The sequence below is a fragment of the Psammomys obesus genome, unplaced genomic scaffold, assembly GCF_907164565.1.
Source record: "Psammomys obesus unplaced genomic scaffold, mPsaObe1.curated_primary_1811, whole genome shotgun sequence".
Lineage (NCBI taxonomy): Eukaryota > Metazoa > Chordata > Mammalia > Rodentia > Muridae > Psammomys > Psammomys obesus.
Genome location: NW_026590767.1, coordinates 4,835,254 through 4,855,934, shown reverse-complemented (window position 1 = coordinate 4,855,934; position 20,681 = coordinate 4,835,254). Strand labels below are relative to the sequence as shown.

Sequence of the window (20,681 nt, the reverse complement as noted above, 5' to 3'; positions counted from 1 at the left end):
ACAGAGAGTTCTTATCTCACCAAGAACAATTAGACGCATCAAATGACTTTCTGAAAACCATACTTCGGTGAGCCTCATGCATGCCGGTGACAGAGCCTGACCCCCAATATCCCAGCTGCTCACAGGAGGCAAAGATGCTGGCCCTGCTGGCTCTCCCCTCCCCCAGACATTTGGGCTCAGCCCTCATCTTGCATCTGTAAAGGAATATTGGCGCCATCTGAGGAGGGACTGCACATTCTCTCTCTGCTGTCTGAGATGCTGAATGCCAATCAATCCACCCTGACCTTAAACGAGTTCTTCCTGCATGGGTTACCCACACTCACTGCCCAGCTTGATCCCATTTCTGCCGGGGAATGAAGCGAATGACTCAGCCCAGAGGGAGTGGGTTACCGACTAAGTGCTTAATTAGGCGCACAACCTGATGTGGTCATTCTTGTACGCTCGGAACAACTGGACCGTGATATGGCCAAACCATGAATCTGGCTAACTCTCATTTGCTTGAGCCACGGTGGAATCAATGGGGCAGCAATCTAAATTAAACATTAACATAGCCATACTGCAGCGTGTTTATGTAACTGTGCAGCGAAGCAGCATAGGACCCTCCCAAGAAGTGTGATACTGCCTTTTTGATATCCCCATCAAAGGTGGCTATGATGCAATCCAGAAAGGTTATTTTTTTTTTAAGCCCAGGAACCTTGTTTTACACAGGTTCTGATTGAGGTCTAAAGAGTGCCTGAGAAGCTGCATTTCTGATAAACTCCGGTAATTGCAATGTTGTTGGTCCAATCTCCACAATAGATGCGGGAGGCCCAAGTGGAGGGTTCCCTCTCACAACCCATTCAAAACACCAAAAGGAAGGAGGGCAAACTCACAGCTGATAGCTTGATGGCAAGACATGTTGGGAATCTGCATGGGATGCCCTGTCTGGGTCTTCTTCATTGTTTCCTGAAAAGCAAGTGTCTCAAATGTAGAATCCTGCACAAGATGACTTAGCACCCTGTTCACTTCCAGTCTGCCTTTTTGAGGCTCATGCTCTGGGAAAAAGACAAACAAACAAACAAACAAAAACCAGAAAACAAAAAACAAAACCTTGGAATGTGAAGAAAGAGCAAAGGCAAGGAAGGACAAATTTGTGGTCATCCACACGATTAACTCAGTTGATGAACCCTGCGTTCCCGTGGAGCTGCAGATCGAGGCTGAGAGCCAGGATTCAGCCCAAGTCTGTCTTTTATGACTTTGTCTTATTATCTTTGTAACAAGGCTCTTTTATTAGCTCACGATTTCCTGCCAACTTGATGAAATCTCCATTATGTTTTATAGTACGAAATAAGAGGATCAGGTGGTTTTTAAAAGTCTTTTGTTTAGAGACTCTGCCTGCCCTGCTTCTCCCCTGTGCCTCTGTGGGGTGGCAACGAACTTCTTGCCACGTTCCAAGCCACTGTTTATTTTCTCTTTAGCTGAAAGAGATATTTATTTTGCTGTTTTGTTTCAAAATTCCAGGGCTGCTGTTTTCCATCTTAGAGCTTCATTTTGAGTCACACGTGTAATTACTGCTGTCATTTATTCTGGGATTTTGGAGAGCTATCCCATTTGATCTGTGAACACAAAAGCAGCTGTTGTAGTGGCACATGCCTGTTAATCCCAGCACTTAGAAGGAAGGGCCAGGAGGATTAAAAGTTCGACATCATCCTCAGCTGTAGAGAAAGTTTGAGGCCAGCTTGGGATACACAAGACCCTTTATAAATCAAACCAACCAACCAAACAAAAAACTAGCATCCCTCCTTTCTAGAGGTGAAGCAGGCATTTGGAGCATGATGCTTCCATTCAGACTTATCTAACAGTGAACCAGAGAAGCAGAGGAAGAGATAGCAACAAACTAGGCATGCCCACATGGGCATTTAAAGATAAGGCTTCTTTCTCTCCCCAGAGGTAAATGTTTTTGAGGCTTGGGGCTGGCTCAGTGGGTAAAGCATTTGTTGGGCTAGCCATGGGGACCTGAGTTCAGGTGCCTCAAGTTCACATAAAAGTTAGAAGTGGTGGCCCACACATGTGGCCCCAGTGCTGGAGGAAGAGGTGGGAGGAAACAGGACCATCCGGTACTCCTGGCCAGGCACTTTAGCTGAAATAGCAAGCACCAGCTTCAGTGAGAGACCCTGTCTCAGTAAGGTAGAAAGCGACAGAAGATACCAGAAGTAGACCTCTACTCCTTCATTCCCTACATGTGTGCATGCCAACACACACATGCACACACATGTGCAAACATACATGCACATGTATGTTTATACATGTTATGTCCCACATGTATATACACATGGATACACACAAATGCACGTACATATAGACACAAAACTCTTTCCTTCAGAAAGCTAAAGCTTGTTTTGTTGTCATTTCCTAATTCTTTTCTGTTTGTGCGTGCGCCTGTGCACACATGTGTGATTATACAAGCACATGTATGCTCATTCATGTGGAATCTGGGTGCCACTTTTCAGGCATTATTTACCGTATTTTGAGTCAGGGTCTCCCTCTAGCCTGAAGCTTATTCACTGGGTGTGGCTGACTGGCCATCGAGAGCCAGGGATCTGTTTTCTCTACTTCCTCCCTGCTGAGATCATAAGCACGCCACTGCTCGCAGCTTTTGAAAATGTGGGTTTTGGAATTTGGTTCTGGCTTTCCTGCTTGTAAGGCAAGCACTTTTCAGGGCGAGTCATCTCTCCAGTTCAGCTCACCCATGTTCACATCGCTGCCTCCCATTGGCTTTGGTCAGCTGGTCAAGGTCATAGAGGGTAGCAGCCTGTTTGTAGCTCTCAGGACTGCCTGGGTGACCTGCCTCTTTGCTCTCCCACCCAGCCTCTGCTCCAACCCATGCATGGCTTTCTCCAATGTGTTCAAGCTACCCTGTCCTTTAAAAGAACAGAGATCTTCTGTTCTTTAGTGAGAGAACTCCTCTGGACATCAGGCCTCCAGCAGGCTGCCCATCTGCCTGGGCTGTTTTCTCCCACCTCCCTGAGCTCACTGAAGCCATTCTTTATTTCCTTATCACATTCCAGATTCATTTAGGCTCCTCTGCCAGATAGTCTCAGGGAACCTGTACCTCTCATGGTTATAACCAGCTACCTGTGCAGTAAAGTCTGTCTCTCCATTAGCCAGCCAGCTTCATGAGAGCCAAGACAGCCTCTAAGGCATCTATCACTGGATCTAGCACACAACAGCTACCAGCAAAACTTTTTCTGGAAATCTCTTAAAAAGCGTATAGTGGTGGCATGGAGGCACACAGCGGCTCACAGACTTGGGAGGTGGAGGTGGAGAGGATCAAATCATCCTCTTAAACAAGGAATAGCTTCCAGCAGGAGAAACGCATGACAGAGACTGGGCCTCTTACAGACTCTTGACCGCTTTGGATGGAGACTATCTGAACTTCAGAGCCCACCAAAGCTATCATGTAAAATAACACACAGGGTGAAACCATTTGTATACATGTTGAAGACAGTTCAATGAAAATAATGTGGATTATTCCACGACTAGGGGACACTGCTTTTTGGATGTGTTGCTGAAGCCGTATTTGCTATTTAACGAGAGCTGATGTTGGTGGCTGCAATGGGACTGGCCTGCAGTGAGTTTGCAGTAATATTTATGGAAGGATCGATTTTTTTTTTTTTTAAAGAGTCACTGTCTTTCTGTCTAGCAAGTAGAGGACTACAACTAAACTATCCTGCTTGAAGCTGCCCCCAAAAATTGGCTTTAGCGTATCTGGGTCCAACATGATTCTATTATCTACCGCTGTGCAGCCATGTTGAGTCACTTCGCTTCCCGGGGTGCCATTCCCGCCTTGCCAATGCAGACAGTTACCGACACCTGCTCAGTTTATATTAATGTCCAGCTATGAAGACTGATGGTACATTCCAAGACAGAAGAGGGAGGAATGTGGAGATGGCTCAGGGAGTAGTACTCCCCCGAGCAATCGTGGGGACCCGAGTTCATGTGCCTAGCCCCCATGTAAAAGTCAGGCACTCTGCTGTGCAACTGTGATTCCAGCCCTGGGGATGTGCAGACAAGCAAATCCTAGAGACTTTCTGCTCGGTAGTCCAGCCCAAAACAGTGAGCTTCAGGTTCAGTGAGAACCCTTGTCTCAAAAAAAAAGGGGACAAAATGGTAGAGGAAGACACCTGATATTGACCTCTGACCTCCATATGTGCACTCACATGTACATTCAGAGAGAGAGAGAGAGAGAGAGAGAGAGAGAGAGAGAGAAAAGAAGGAAGGGAGGGAGGGAGGGGGAGCAAGGGAAGTCTCTGCCAAGAGCTGTGGGCAGCATCACAGGAACCGACAAGGAGGGAACAGCTCTCCGAAGCAGCAGTAGCAGGAGGCCTGGTGCATCCTGAAGCCAAAGGGAGCCCTTAACAGGGAGAACTGTGGTTGTGAAGCTAGAGCCATGTATGTGTACAGAGATGCATTGCTGCTTCCAAATCATGGCTTTGTAGAGGAGGAGCTGGGGAGCTCAGCAATTTGACTCTGTAGTATATTAGAGACTATGCATACAGTGCTTCTCTATCCCATGCTCAGTGATACTAGAAGCTTGAAACCCACCACAGCAGAAGCCCTCAGACCACGGAAATTAGCCAACCCCAGTGAGGCTGCTACTCTCCCCGAGAACCGGGTGTCATCTACCACAGAGGCACCTGATGCCTCCTGCCTTTCCAGTCCCCATCAGGGCCTCCCTCCTGGATGAATTCATTAACTCTGAGACAAACACTAGAATAGGTTATGCAGGTTTTACACATCAGACCCCAGGGTGCACAGCAGGGTGAGATGGAAAATGAATCGGCAGTGTGCTAGGCACACATGGGTGGGAAATAATCAGCACAGCTCTTAGGGATGATGTGGAAGTCATTTAAGTAACATGGAAGCATTTAGGAAACATTGAAGTATGTTCATTGTGTCCGTTCTTAATTTTCCTGTGTGCTTTTGAGTTACTAAGTATTTCCTGGAGTCCCATGACCACAGTGCTCAGGAAGAGATGGCAAGCATCTTTCTTTTTCTGCCACGCCTGTACTGTAAAGAATGACAGCACCTCTCTCCCATGCCTCAGGACACCCTTCCATTCAAGCAGGAACACGGTTATGCACAAATGCTTTCTCATTGTGACATCTATGCTGTGCCAAGAAGGTGGGTGAGCCTGGGGGTGTGTAGAGCATTGTTAGGTCTGAGCTGGGACACAGAGAAAACTGTGGAAGGAGATGGGGGCTGCTTTGGTCCAAGTGCAGCAGCAGTGCTGATGTGAACAAAGTCAACTCCAGTGTAGGACTCAGGTTAGTTTTCTGAAAACGAAGAGACTGAAACAGGTGGTTACCACGAGGACATTAATGCAAAGTTGGATCCAAGAGGGTGAAAAATGTTCGTTGTGTTTCCAGCGCCATGTTGTCTTCACCTCTTGGGTTGATTTTAGGACTTCTTCAGCTGGGATCTGGTGGTTAGAGCTAGGCGCATGATTGGGGAACCTGATGCCAGGAACAAGTGGCAAGAACCCTCCCTCGGAACTTAGAAGGCACTGCCCATTGTGAACTTAGAAGGCTCTGCTCTCATTTTATGACCGTAGTAGGCAGTCTCCACCTTCCTGCCTGGGAAGCAACTGAGAATATCTGGGACTAGGGTTGGGGAGCTTTTCAGATGTGTCAAGCTTATGAGCCAACCTCACCTCAGCACATTCAGCTCCTGGAAGAGAATGGCCAAAGGGAGGCGTTTCAACCCACCTTTAGACAAGGATGGAAGATGGGTAAGGAGGATGGCATTCCTGGAAGGTTTCTCATGAAACCTGTCCAATTTCTGGCATCTGACTATGACATGGACAGAGCCTAGGACTGTGTCATTTACCCATTTTGATCATACCTTAGTCTCCTGGGGTCAAGCTATCCTCCTGGCAAGACCCCTGTCTGTTGGATTCCCTTCTGCTACCTATAGTAGCCTGACCTGTGAGGAGTCCCTTTCCTTGGCTTTGGTTTCTTTTCCTGTCAGTGGGAAGCTCAGCAATCCTCTCAGGACTGAATGAACGCACTTGAATCTGAGGGAGACAGTTCAAGCTTTGAGAGGCTGAGGCAGGAAGATGGAGAGCTCTAAGGCACCCTAGGCTACTTAACAAGACACACTCTCAGAAAAATAAAGCTACAAAAAGAGGAAGGACAGAGAGAAAGGAGGGAGGCATGGGTTACAGAAGGGATGAAAATGTGGGAATGAAGAAAGAAGAGAGGGAAGGAGAGAAGGAAGGAGGAAAAGCAAAAAGGTGGAAGGAAGAAAGGGGGAAGGGGAGAGGAAGAAGGGGGGAAAGCAGGTATATGCTTGGCACAGGATGGGCCCTTGAGCATGTTCACTGGGGGGCAGAGCTGCCTGCTCTGCATTTGCATTTCCTATTTCTGCACACCTATCTTCTCTATCCCTTACCATATTGTGAGCTGTCTCCTTTTCCTAGAACAGAAGCTCCACGGGGCCTTTGTCATTTTTCAATTGTACTCCATAACTACCTAGACTAGGATCCAGTGTAGAAGGCATACCCAGGATTTGTTGATATATTCTTAAACTCCCAGCAAGTCCTATCTAATTCCCGTCACCAGACTATGAAATGGACAGAGCCTAGAAGTGTGTCGTTTACCTGTTTTGATCATACCTCAGACTCCTGGGCTCAAGCTATCCTTCAGGCAAGACCTCCGTCTGTTGATTTTACAGGCAGCCCAGTTGGGAGTGTTGTTCTAGTGTCTTCTGGAAACATTTGCAGCTTGGCCCCCAAAATGTCTCGTTTCCTCTTTAATATGCATATCGCATGTATAGTTAGTTTTCCATTTCCAATTTCTACACCTTCTTCACAAAGGGGACTCCCTATGTCCTCTTTTACTCTCAAAACAAGAGGCAGAATCTGAGAAAAGATTTGTGTTCAAAGCTTTTAGGCAATAATATGGGGGTGGGGGTAGCTATGTGTGGCTTTTTTGCACATGTATGTGAGTAGGGTATGAGTATGTTCATGTGTGTGGACAGGTGCTGTGGACATACATTTGTGGGGGGGTTCAAATGATGATGTCAAGTGTCTACCTCAATAACTCTTCACCTTTCACATTGTAGAATCTCTCTCTTGAATCTGTAGCTGGCTGTTGGGTTAGTTAAACAGTCATCTTGTTCTGGGGATTCTGTCTCTGCCTCTTGAGTGCTGGGATGACAGGTGGGCTGCCTCTCCAGCCTGGCTTTTATGGGTGTTGGGACTCTGGTCCTCAAACTTGCATGGCAAGAGCCAGGAGCTTTACTTAACAATACATCTATCTCCCCAACTGAAATTTTTGTTTGTTTAAAAGAAAAAGAAAAATGGAGGAGGTGTGGGCAAATTTGGTTCTTAGGCATATATCCAAAATATGTTCAAATATACAACAAGGACATTTGCTTAACCATGTTTGTAGCAGCTTTATTTGTAATAGCCAGAATCTGGAAAAAACCCAGATGTCCCTCAACTGAGGAATGGATACAGAAATTGTGGTACATTTACACAAAGGAATACTACTCGGCAATTAAAAACAAGGAAATCATGAAATTTGCAGGCAAATGGTGGGAACTAGAAAAGATCAACCTGAGTGAGGTATCCCAGAAGCAGAAGACACACATGGTATATACTCGTTTATAAGTAGATATTAGACATATAATATAGGATAAACATACTAAAATCTGTACACCTAAAGAAGCTAAGCAAGAAGGAGGACCCTGGGTAAGATGATCAGTCCTCCATCAGAAAGGCAAATGGATGGATATCAGAAGAGGGAGAAAACAGGGAACAGAACAGAAGCCTACCCCAGAGGGCCTCTGAAAGACTCTATGCAGCAGGGTATCAAAACAGATACTGGGACTCATAGCCAAACTTTGGGCAGAGTGCAGGGAATCTTAAGAAAGAAGGGGGAGAAAAAAAGACCTGGAGGGGACAGGCACTCCACAAGGAGAGCAACAGAACCAAAAAATCTGGCCACAGGGGTCTTTTCTGAGACTGATTTTCCAACCAAGGACATACATGGAGATAACCTAGAACCCCTGCACAGACATAGTCCATGGCAGCTCATTCTCCAAGTGGGTTTCCTAGTAAGGGGAACAGGGACTGTCTCTGACATGAACTCAGTGGCTGGCTCTTTGATCACCTTCCCCTGAGGTGGGAGTAGCCTTATCAGGCCACAAAGGAAGACAATGCAGCCAGTCTTGATGAGACCTGATAGGCTAGGGTTAGATGGAAAGGGAGGAGACCACCCCTATCAGTGGTCTGAGGGACAGGCATGGGAGGAGAAAAGGGAGGGAGACTGGGATCGGGAGGGGGTGAGGGAGGAGGCTACAGCTGGGATACAAAGTGAATAAACTGTAATTAATAAAAAATAAATTAATTAAAAAATAATTTACAGCACTGCACTCTTTGGCATCACCTTAGACTAAGGCAAACAAATTTGTCTAACCTTGACTTTTGAAACTATAAAATGAAATATGCCAAAATTAGAGGCCTGTTGTAAGACTTGCAAGATAATTCATTCAGAAGGGCAAAGGTAAGCAGAATAGTCAATTGACATTTCCTAACTATAGTATGTGAGTATTCACACATACACACACAGTAGACTTTATTTTATTCCAATAAGATCAAAAGTAATATATGGAACACACATAATAAAACAGAAAAGTCTAAGTAAAAATAAAGTTTACGACCAGTATAAATATATGTTAGAATAAAAGGCTGAGACTGAAAAACAAATTTGAATATGGGCTCTGTGGGAGCCAAAGCCAAATGGGAAATAGAACCAGCTACATTTTAATTTTATTTTAGTTTGTTTTACATGTTTATTTTTTGGAAAAGGTTTCACTGTCTAGTCCTGGCTAGCCTGAACTCACTACGTAGACCAGGCTGCCTCAAACTCACAGAGATCTGCTTGCCTCTGTCTGTCTCTGTTGTTGTAATGGCTCATGGTGAGAAAAATATGTTTCTCAGATGAAATAGCTTCCCGTCATCTAAATATCAGTTAGGATAGAAGTTTGACTGACTAAAAAGCTGACTCCCAGGCTGGAGATGTAGCTTATCCATATATTATCTGCCTAGCATGTACAACGCCCTGGGTTTGGGTTTTGGTCACCAGCATGGTGGGGCAGGGCTGATAGTGTCTTAACCAGACACAGATCTGTGTGTGAGTGTGTGTGTGTGTGTGTGTGTGTGTGTGTGTGTGTGTGTGTGTTTTCTCAAACAGCAACAGAGTGCAGAAGCAGGTGGGTTAGCAGTGGGACTCTGCTCCAGGGAATTCTCCCTGGGTTCCTTTCAGCCTTCCATTCAGCCATCTTCATTGTGGGGCTAGTCCTTTCCAGGTTGTAGAGAGTCTACATTCCAGGTAGAAAAACAAGAAGCTCAAAGGACAACAAGACAGAAGGCATCTCTCTTCTCAGGCTGCCTGCTTTTTATCAGGAAAGCAATCATTTTCCCAGGAGCCTTACAGGTTCATGGGTTCACAGAGTCAATATAAGCTACAAGGGAGTAAGGAAAGTTTGTTGTTGTAGTTGTTAAATCAACTACAGTGAACCCAAGTTCTCTTATGAGAGATAAGGTGAGAATCCACACATCAAAAGTAGGTGCTCTGTGTCATCCTCCAGCCTCCAGCCCAGCAGGGCAGCCTGCTGGGGTCAGATGGAGAGGGGCTGTCCATCTGCATCCTTAGCTTAACTTGCGCCTCTGGCAAGAGTCCTCTCTGCTGCCAGCACCTAAGAGCTTAAAAAGAATAGTGCTGATCATGAAGTTTCTGGAAGGAACTTTAGACGAGTTGGGAAAATTAAAGAAACAGTTGGCTGTGAGTCAGCTGCAGCCCATCTGCAAGGACAGTAATTGTCCCATTAGAGGTGACAGTCATTTTGCAGTTGACCTTGCCGGTTGGAATATGGCTGTTGCTGGGCAGGAAAGGCTTTCTTTTCCCCCTACTTACTTTCATTTTCCTATTTAGTATTTCAGTCATCGGGTGATGGAAGGCAGTGAAAATTTCAGCACCACCTAGTTAAAAAGCTATATTTCACGGTTACACTATCTAACAGAAGGGTTTATTTTACAGCTATCATGCTATCGCCATTAAATATATATTTTAAAAGAGTGAAATTAAAATGGTAGTGTCATATTTTTGAACAGTGATTTAGTCCACAGACTTGCAGAATACAAATGAACTCTAGTCAGTTGTCAGCTGATGTGAACCATGGTTCCTGCTGTCAGAGCAGTCGCCCCACCAGCCTGGTCTCAAGGCTTTCCCAAGAGGGTCTCGACTTAGCTGGATGCAAAGAAAATGGAGACAGGCTCCACTTGGAGCCCACTTGCACCATTTGTATTTATCTTTAATAGGGATTTGATTGTTCAGGGATCAACAGGTAACGGTGCTTAGCATGCAAGCTGACAACTTGAGTTCGATCCGTGGAATCTGTCAAGGTAGGAGACAGACAGCCAGCTTCCCAGAGTTGTTCACTCCAGGCACAGGCACTCTACAGGCACACATCCTGCACGCAGTAGTAAGTCCACAATTAAAATTGTTTAGGGCCTCAGGAGACATCTCAGTCAGCACAGTGTTTGCCTTGCAAGCATGAGGGCCCAAGTTTGCTTCCCTGATCCCGCATAAACAAATGGTTTTGGTGGCACCTATCTATAGCCAAGCACTGGGGAGGTGGAGACAGGCAGATTCCCGAGGATGCTTCCAGCCATCCTTACTTGGCAGGCCCTGGGGTCCCAGTGAGAGATGGCAACTCCTGAGAAGTAACACCTGCAGCTGGCTTCTAGCCTCAACACGAACATGCATACACGTGAACAATAACTGTTTGAAAGTGCTTTAAAAATTTAATACAGAATTAATTAAAAATGTAGGTACGCTGGCTGAGAACTTTCTAGTGTTTGTTATTAAGCGAGGAAAGCAAGGTGCACAGCATGGGGAGTGTGACCTGTTTCCTGTAAAGCAGCGTCAGTGCCCTTCCCAGGGAACACATGAGGGCAGGGCCAATCTTATCTGGGGTGGTAGTGCAGGCAACAATGAGGGAGGGGAAGCAAGAAAAGTTTGTACCAAATAAAAAAGCATGCAGTGTTCAGAAGTGGCAGCAGTCACACCCCATGGCCACACGTGATTTCTAAAGTTACAAATACATTTTAGTTCGTATATTGTCTGTAGGATGCAACCTGTGCAAAGTTACCTATATGCAGAGTTGCTTATCCATACCCGGATGTTTACAGTAGTCTTCAAGAGCTAAGGGGAAGCGGTGGGGGTGAAGATTTTGGGAGAACGTCAGCCCCTCGACTTGTTTTGTGGTACTAAGGATTAAACCCTTGCCAGGCAAAGCTCTCTACCACTGAGGTGGAGCCGCAGCTTTCTTTTTCTCTTTTTCTGTTGACTCACACTCTCACTGAGTTGCCCAGGCAGGCCTTAAACTTACAATCTTCCTGTCTCAACTTCCTGTGCAGTGGGTAACAGGCTCGAGCCACCGGGCCTGGCTGTTTCCCTATGTTTTTCTCTACTGAGGTTTTTAAACCAGGCATATGTATTACAAGTCTCATCGGGAACAAGTTCCCTGGAGCCCCACAGGCAGTTGCTCACATTTCCTCAGGAGGGCCTGCACACGTAAAGGCCAATGTGTTTGCCTGGCCATATTGGTTCCATTCTTCTGAGCCCATGGGCAGCCATTGAGACGTACGTGGTGGTGCTTCTTTTATTATCCTGTGGTCTTGTAGGTTACCTATAGGTTATGTTCTCACATCAGTGGTGCTGGGTTATACATCTGCGAGTTTCAAACACCAGTGCAGGAAAGGAGTAGGGTCACAGAAGCCTGGGAGGTTGGAGGGAACTTAGGAAGTTGTATATTGATAGGACATGCTTCGTATACTAGACCGGGAGCCACTGGCAGGCACTCAGACATACGCTGGTACACAGTAACCACATACAGGCAGGTGACACGTGCACCTATGGACAAAGATAGACAGGCAGCTTGGAAAAGGCAAAGACTCAGGCCACTGGCATGAAGGCCCGTTTATACAGAACCCACAGTTAAACAGCAGATAACATAACTACTTACGTTTGGGGTTCTCAGGGCATCCAGTGCCACTCATTTTGTGCTGATTCTCAGTCCTCTGATTTGTGGTATCAGTCATATTTTAGCTGATTTATACCAGATAACCATATCAGTGTCACAATGTCTAAACATAAAACTGACCCTCACGGTCCTCTGTCCTCAACAACATCATTCTGTTTCTTTCTTCTGTCTGCTCTGCCAGGTCCCATGTCTTTTCTAGCTTCTTCATCGCTGGAGAGAATATCCACAATGTCCACAGTATTTATAATACAATCTCCAGCCTACCGCCTTAGCCTCGAACCAATGTCAAGCAAAAGCCACCCGAGCGTGCAGTTGTGTCTTAACTTGGGGGAATGGAGAGACAATTACAGAGCTGGCCAATGTCATTATCCTTCAAAAGGGAAGAGATGGGTGGGGAGAGGGCTTAGTTTGTAAAACATTTGCCTTGAAAGGGTAAGGACGCGAGTTTGATCCCAGGGCCCACATACAAAGCTGGGAATGGTGGCACGTGGTTGCAATCCTAATGATGGTGAGATGGAACCAGAAACAGGAAGATCCCTGGAAGCAGGTTGACCAGCTAGTCTAGCATGCTTGGCAACCTCTAGGCTTCAGAGTAGACCCAGTCCTTAGAACATGGCCTGGAAGCTAGGCTCCAAGTACCAGGGCTCCCCAGCCAGAGGAAGACCTCAGACCACACAGTTCTGTCATCTCCCACTACCTCCACTCATCCTCTTTGCCAGAATGTGGAAATATTTCCAGGCTCGCTAGGACCTTGAATAGAAAGAGGCCCCTGTGGCTTGGAATGTTTGCTTGGAAGGAATACTTCAAAGTAACATGGGTTTTTACCATTCCCCGAGCATGCCAGAAGTGCCCCAAATGTGTTGTAATCACTTTGCATAGGAAGCCTGTCCTTGACACACAGATCCAGCTGTATCTGGTTCTAATCAAGCCTCATGTTGTTTCCAGTTCCCTCACATTGGACTGATGCAGAAGACACCAGAATCCATCACAAGTGCCACCCTGAAGGAAATCCACTCTCTGTACTTGTCCCAGCAGGCAGAGAGGAAGCTGCCGCCCATATACAAAATCCGAGAGAAGGTGAGATGAGCATGGGCCTCAGATACGTGCCCCCAGGGCTCTCTGAGGAGGTGGCATTTTGGTCAGGCAGCTAACCCACTTGCCCATCTGCCATACCCAGGTTCCCTGTGATAGGCCCTAGTGCTCTGCAGCTACATCTGCCTCCTGGTCCAGACAATGAGCTGGGATTCTCCACAGGGACCTCTGGTCATTAACAGCTATGCTCTGCCTCCCTGGCCAGCTCATGAGCATGCCCCCAGACTCCGTGCTGTGAAGGGGGAAGCAGAATGGCTCTAACATCAATACTCACTGTGGACCTTGACTTCGGGCTCTAGGCTTCTGGGAACCCAGCTGCAGGGCTTGTAGAATCCGGTCAGGTTTCCAGGGTTTGGTTTTTGCCATTTTTATTAATCAGACAAAAAGCTGGCCCCTATGTTATCAAAAGTCCTTGGCAGCATTTGGTTCTGTGCATCTATTCACTTTTGCATCCTTGCCTCCTATGACGGACATTTTGAAAGAGAGTTTTTCTGATTTTTTGAGATTTGGTCGTAGGGACCAGTTGGGAAGTCCTACCTACTCCTGCACCTACATCCCTCATCCTGTGCTGTTCCATCCACGCTGGTGATAGACTTCATTAGCCTAGCTGAGAGGTACCTTTCCGTCCCCTATCCCTCTGCCCCAGTTCTGAGGGCATCCTGTGGTTCTGACATGTGCTTTTCATCTCTCTCCTCATTCTTCTCCAGCAAGCAAAAAACAACTTCCCTTTCTCCGTGCATGACAATCGCCACACTTTTGAGAACTGTGGATGCTATCTTGACTCTGTGAGTATTTCTTTGCAAACTACTTGCGCTTCAGGTACAGCTCAGAGGTAGAGCACCTGCCTGGTGTAGGAGGCCCAGGGTCCCATTGCTAGCACAGCAAGCAGGCCAGTGGTAGAGTTGGGAGCAGCGATGGGTCTCTTGATTTCTAAGGTTCACAGATAATGGAGCGGCATGTGTTCCTCAAGACTGGAGCAGTGTCCAAACAACCCTGGGGTCTTCCACAAGACTCATGAAAGGTCACAAAACAAAAGCCACCTCTTGAAGTTCTCAGAGTTGGGTGGAATTTGTCAAGCCTGCACCAGCCTTCTGCCTCCTTTCATACACAGGCCATAGTTAGTGTCCCTCCCCCACATCGTCTCTTGTGAGACTCCTGAAGTTATCTCTAGGGTTGTGGAGTTCCCTGCCACTGGAGAGCTTAAGTTCAGACAGCACATGCGAGCAGTTTAACACAGAATTGGCTGTAGAGATATGTAGCACAAGCTGCAAGTATGATTTCCAAATTTCTAGTAGCAACAGGAAAATCTAAAACACAGGTAATATTACTAAGACAAACTTTCTCCTTAAAAAGTTTCAACTTTACAATGCTATAAGAATGACATTCAGTAAGACTTCAAACTTATAATCTTGCCCTTTTCTTGGATTATTGCCAGACATAAAGAATCATGTATCTTCACTTCTTGCGTGGCTCTGTCACTGGGGTTGGATCACAGCTCCCACACAGACACCATTAGACAAAGTTAGTGCTCTCCACTGGAATGTGTTGCCAAGCTAGGGCAAGTGGACTAGGTACATCTTTTTTTCTTTAAAAATTTTACATGCATTTTTTATTGTCTAAGAATTTCATATACATGTATAATGTGTTTTGATCAAACCTGCCCCCCATTCCCTTCCCTTCCTTCCAATCCCTGCGGCTACTTTTTTCCCCCCTCAACTTCAAGTGTTCTGTTTTAAACCCACAAAGGCCACTCCAGAAGCACGTTTCAGCTTAGAATATTTTCAGCTTCCATTAGGTTTATTGGATCATAAGCCCAAGGGCATTTGAACATTTTATTTAACCCAATATTTCCTCCAAATTATCAATTCAACATGTAATAGAGCAATTAACATAAAAGTATGTTTTACCAATTCTTAAGCTTTTAAAACAATTTGATTTTTTTTTTATATTTCCTTTGTGTGTGTGTGTGTGTGTATGTGTGTGTGTGTGTGTGTGTATGCGTGTGCCTGTGCATATGTAGGGCATGGGTGGAAGTCAGAAGGCAACTCTTAGGAGTTGGTTCTCTTCTTCCATCATGCAGGCTCTGGGGATGGAATTTAGGCCTTCAGGCTCAATGACAAGAACCCTTACCTGCTGAAGACTCTCACTGGTCCCTTAAAATTATTAATCAGTTATTTCACATTTTCCTTTTCAAACTAAGTCTCTAGAAAAATAGAATTTGCATGTCTCTAATCTCAACTTAAACTGCTCCCAAGCATTTAAGTGCTTGGTAACTAGTGTCACACCTTAGGAAGAAGAATGTGTCAGGTGAGCTTCAAGAACACTTATCAACAAACTCGAAAACCGACATGACAAAGGCGCTGTTAGCAACATCCTTTGTTTATTAACACTTTACTGCCTAGCGGTGTTTCATATTATCTTGTTTAAACCTCAAAGCACTCCTTTGGGCTAATTACTTTTATCCTTGATTTAGAAACGAATAAACTGAGAACCACTGAGATGAAACATCATGCCCAGGGAAACCTTTCCCTCCACACAACCGCGTTCCAAGTACACCTGAGCAGCTTAACCCAAAAACCTGCTTCCCTTTGTCAGAGTATGGAGTACAGACTCCGAATACCCACCCTGCCCTCTCCAAGTGGAGTGCTCACTGCTTTCTTTATAACAAAATGTTCATTTTTATTTCACTCCGTGTGTATGAGTGTTTGGCCTGCACGGCTGTCTGTCTGTGCACCGCATCATCACATCACCACAGGCATGCCTGGTACCCACAGAGGTCAGAAGGAATCAGATACCTTGGAACTGGAGTTAGAGAAGGTTGTGAGGCACTATGTGGGTGCTGGGAACCAAACCTGGGTCTTCTGCACGAGCAACAAGTACTCTTAACTGCTGAGCCCTCTCTCTAACCCCACTTAACACGTTTTCTAAATTGCCACAATAACATATGTCCATCCCAAAAGCCAAACAAGGGATGATGAGATGACTCAGTCAGTGCTCTTTGCTGAGCCCAAAGATCTAAGTTTGATCTGCGAGAATGCCAGGTAAAAAAAGAGAACAAGCTCCCACAGGTTGTCCTCTGATTTACACACACATGCTCAGAGGCTCACATGCACAAGTAAATAAGCAAATACTTAAAAAAAAAAAAGTCGACACAGATTTTTATAAATTTACAAATAAAATTTGCATCCTTATTTCCTTCTTCACCACTCTACGCTGGTGATTAACTGCTGACCGGGGTCTAGTGGGCAGGTCTCCCGACTGTGTATCTTGTTAGTGAAGCAAGCAGGCTTCTGCACATGCATCTTAGCAGGTGATTAGAGCCTCCAGGAAGGTTCCAGAGGTTTCCCAGCTTCCTCTGCATTCTAAAATAACCTGCATAACATTAACATTTGGGTTTTTAGTTTATGATGGTTTTAGAAAACTCGCCTATGGGACACAGAACAGTGCTGCTAGCTCAGTGGGCTTGTTTGCCTGCTGCACAGGGACCCTGGCTAAGTAATTTTGTTCATGAAACTACTTAGGTTTGATACATTTTTAGAACAAGCTTTTTTTGTCAAGTTTACCTTGACTATCAGTCTATCTATCCAAACTTCCTGCTTCTTATTGCATGGCATTTAATGGCGTGTTTGCCTAAAATTTATCTCATCCATCTCAAATTTAATGGTATAATATCAATCAAAGTACCCTTGCTTTTCTATTCTTTGAAATTTCTTCAGTTGACTGTTGAATTCAAATACTTGTCATTTTTGTTAGTAAAATTATTAAAACTGAATATTCTTGAGGTGTTTTGGCTATATCAGGAAGATATTATTATTTAGGCCTAACTAACAATTCTAATATTGTTCCATTATCTGAACAGAGCTAAGGCTCTTTCTTGGGGAAATCTGCAGGAAATCATTTTTTTATTCAGAGGGTAGTACTTTGTTAATACACTTCTCAAACATTTACACTCGAAGGTAAGTATTAGGAAAATATCAGAAATCAGAATGAGCAAATAAATGAACAAGTAACATTTTAGGCAAACACGTCATTAAAATTTGTATTAATCAGAGCTAATTAAGGTCTGATTAGTATTTGCCTCCAAATAGTCTTTATTTAATTTTTGATTTCCTTTTTAACTGGGAGCTATTCAGAAGATTCCTAGAATTTCTGATGTGGGTAGAATTTGTTAGGTTATATATTTGTTGCTGATATCTGCTTTTGGTGTTACATTAATTTTATGAAGGACACTGTGATTTTGATTTTTTGAGTGACAGAGATTATTTTTGCATGTGATTAATTTTAAAGGGTTTCAGTAGTGATTAAAAATATTATATTCCTGCCTTTAACTGCAAAATTACTGACTGAGGGCTGCTAATTACATTGCAAAATGTTTCTTACTTTTTGTCTTGGTCTGTCAATTTCTGCTTCTGAGTTTTGCTCTTAGATTTCAGCACTTTGGGGGGTTTGCCTTAAATTGTTTGGTATCATGTCTTGTTGCACAAGAATTCATGATTGCTTTATTTTTGATCTCGATGGCTTTTACATTTGCCGCTGGGTGCATCCCCCAGTCTCTGTGTTGCTTTTAGTCATTTTTTCCTTACATGTGTTGCACTACAAAGTGTAGTTTCTTCATCCTCATGAATTAAAAAAAATTTTTTTTTTTTTTACTAATTCTCTGAACATTTGAGAAACACGTACGATGTGTTTTGATCATATTCACCTCATATTTTCCCCTAACTCCTCCCAGGTCCACTCTCCCAGCCCCCTACCCCCCCAAGGCCTGTGTACACACACCTGTGGAAGCGTCTACTGGAGTTTTTCACTGACCATAGGCCATACCTATAAAGAAAACAGACCCTCCCTGCCCAGAAGGTGTCCAGTCTTTATAACTCCTCAGCTAGGGGTGGGAGCTAAGGGGCTCTCCCTACTTTATGCTAGACCATTGGCTGGCTTGGGCTTGTCCAGGTCTTACACAGGCAACCACAGCAGCTGTGAGTCCTAGATGCAATGTCCTGTCAATTTCCAAATACAATGTTTCACTCTGGTCCTCCTTAACTTCTGGCTCTTACAATCTTTCTGCTTTCTCTTCCCCAACTGCCTTGATTTAAGAGGCAATAATATAGATACCTAATTTGTATCTCCACGAACTTTAGTCATTTTGCTTTGGGTTTGTCTTCCGTTGTAAACAGTGCAGCCCAGTTAAAAAGCAAAGCAACAGCGGAGAGTCACTGTTTCTTCATATAAGTCTTTAAGCCATCCACATTATTCCGACAGTTTTGGTTCTACACCTGCCACTCACTTTCTGCCTCTTATCCATCGTGTTTATGCTGTCTCTTTTTGTTCCCTGTTTCCACATTACTCTACTGGTTAAACTCACTTGCTTATTTGATCCTATTGGTTTTTTGTTTTTTTTTCTTCTAATCGTTAACTTCAAATACAAATGTTTAAAACTGTGTGCTAATAAGGCACTTCGCTCTGGATACAAAAACAAACACCTGCAGACTTCCTCCAGAACAAAGTGGCCCCTTCCTTAGTGACTTTTCTCTGTTTCTTTCCTTCTTTCCTGGGGCTGATAGCTGGTGGCCTGTCTGGCTTCTCCCAGTCTCTGGATGAACCCTGAAGGGGCTTCCATCTGCGGCTCAGACACTGGTCCTGATTTCTTCAGTATGGTTAAAATCTTGCAACTTCCCTCCGATTTCTCCTCTTCCCGCTAGCTCCTTTCCTCCTCCCTTTTCCTTTCCACATTCATACTCTTCCTGCCCCAAGCCCCTTGTTCCTTCCTCTTAAGTTGCCAATATATTTCATGGCCACATGTTCATTATTTTGACTTACATTATTGGCCCTTTTCCTTGCAGCTTTTTTCCTATCTTGTTTTTATGCTTTTAGTGTTTCTGGAATATCCTCAAATAACTTCTCAGAAAGATGTAATGTGCCCAGCATCTTCTCTTTGCCCCTCCAGAGCCTCCCTCCCCTATCGCCCCTGCCCTAGACTCACATGCTGGTCTGTACAGAGTGCACATCAGGAGCCATTGTACTGCCATTGGACTTTTCCTCACACCCTCCATTATGTAAATGTAGTTATTGCTGGGTATCTGTGAGATATACTGTTGACAGCAAAATCAGCAGATTCCTGTTTTTTATAGATGATGGCACAACATTTGCATATATCCCATGCATATCCTTTAGACTACTTGCTATAGAATGGAAATGCGGTGTGAATAGTTGTTTAGGGAATAATGATAAAGAAAATCTATACATGTTCAGTTCAGATATGATTTAAGTATTTTCAGATATGATTAAGTATTTAAGTATTTACACACGCACACACACAATTTCCATCCCCAGTTAGTTGGATTTGAAATTAGGTGAAGTAGGGAGGCAGATACCAGCTGTGGTACTTTGTAGACTGTTTCACTCCGATTCAAGCATCCTAACTGGCCACCTTGTTGATGGGCTCTTGTGTGCAGGCAACCTCATCTTAATGGCACAGAGCCTGTGTGACCTGTGTCTGTGTCTTTTCAGTCCTTTGTCCCAACATCTATTTTCTTTCTTCGTTTTCACCCCATTGTGATGAATCAAATGTTCAATTCTGAATACATGATGACTCTCAGGTTCACATGTGAGGTACCAACTGTTAACAGAAAAGCTTGTTCAAGCAAGCCATGGGCAGAGACCAGAGGTCCTGCTTCCTTTGGGGGATGCTGTAGGGCTGGAAAAAAATTCGACCTGCTGGTTCTTCAGAGGCAGTGGGAGTGGTGCTTCCCTGGGAATTGAGGGTGTCCAACGTGTTATATCTGGCTGGGCACTGTCAGGATGTCGTTGACTTTCGATATTTAGCACATTGTCTTTTACAATGGTTGTCTTATGTACACATTTAAATATATGCACGTCGTTAGCTGGTTTTGTTGACCTGGAACTGTGTGACCTTGTGCGGCTCTGCCCTAATCCTGTTCCTCCTCCCCAGGGCTTTGGTCGCAAGAAGATTCCCCACGATAAAAGGCAGCAAGTTTCTAGAAATTTCAATCTCTGGGACTGTGACGTCATCCCATCCCATCTTGATGGCCTTTCAAATAACCAAACATCATATGTACCTAAGAAAGCTGTGGTGATCTCAACTTTTCGACGCTTCCCAAAATGTTACCATGAAAAATGGAACAACTTCAATTTTTTTCCTAACCAAAATTATGAAGAGTTTTCGGAAAACCACCCAAATGAAGAGTTTGCTATTGACACAAAGGATGCCTCTCCACAAGAGCCCTAATCCTTCCAGAAGATTCTTGATGAGGTTTGTGACATCATCTCACCAGGCCTTCATAAAGTACATGCCTCGGATCTGACACAACCCCAAAATTGTTGAAAGACATTTTTTTCATAAGGTGATTTTTCATAAGGTTGAAAATATTAAGAACGTTGAGCAGATAAAGTGACAAGAGCTGCCAGGTTCTTGTTGCCTTTTGAGAGTCAATAAGTTGGCTTTTATAATGGTTTTCTTATGTACGCATTTAAATATATGT

At 44.6% G+C, this 20,681-nt stretch overlaps 1 protein-coding gene across 1 annotated transcript; it reads left to right on the top strand.

Annotated features, from left to right (window-relative positions):
• The first annotated feature begins 5,719 nt into the window (after window positions 1-5,719).
• Window positions 5,720-20,428, top strand: Tex36 (testis expressed 36). The gene is made up of 4 exons (XM_055608852.1): window positions 5,720-5,770; window positions 13,039-13,170; window positions 13,893-13,970; window positions 20,132-20,428. The coding sequence occupies exons 1-4, from the start codon at window positions 5,720-5,722 to the stop codon at window positions 20,426-20,428; spliced, it is 558 nt and encodes a 185-aa protein (XP_055464827.1).
• The last annotated feature ends 253 nt before the right edge of the window (window positions 20,429-20,681 follow it).

Excerpts from the sequence above, each read along its gene's own strand:
- Tex36 (XM_055608852.1), top strand. The coding sequence starts at position 5,720 with ATGGCCAAAGGGAGGCGTTTCAACCCACCTTTAGACAAGGATGGAAGA. Across the intron at positions 5,771-13,038 it reads TAGACAAGGATGGAAGATGG|TTCCCTCACATTGGACTGAT; the intron begins GTAAGGAGGATG and ends TGTTGTTTCCAG. Across the intron at positions 13,971-20,131 it reads GTGGATGCTATCTTGACTCT|GGCTTTGGTCGCAAGAAGAT; the intron begins GTGAGTATTTCT and ends CCTCCTCCCCAG.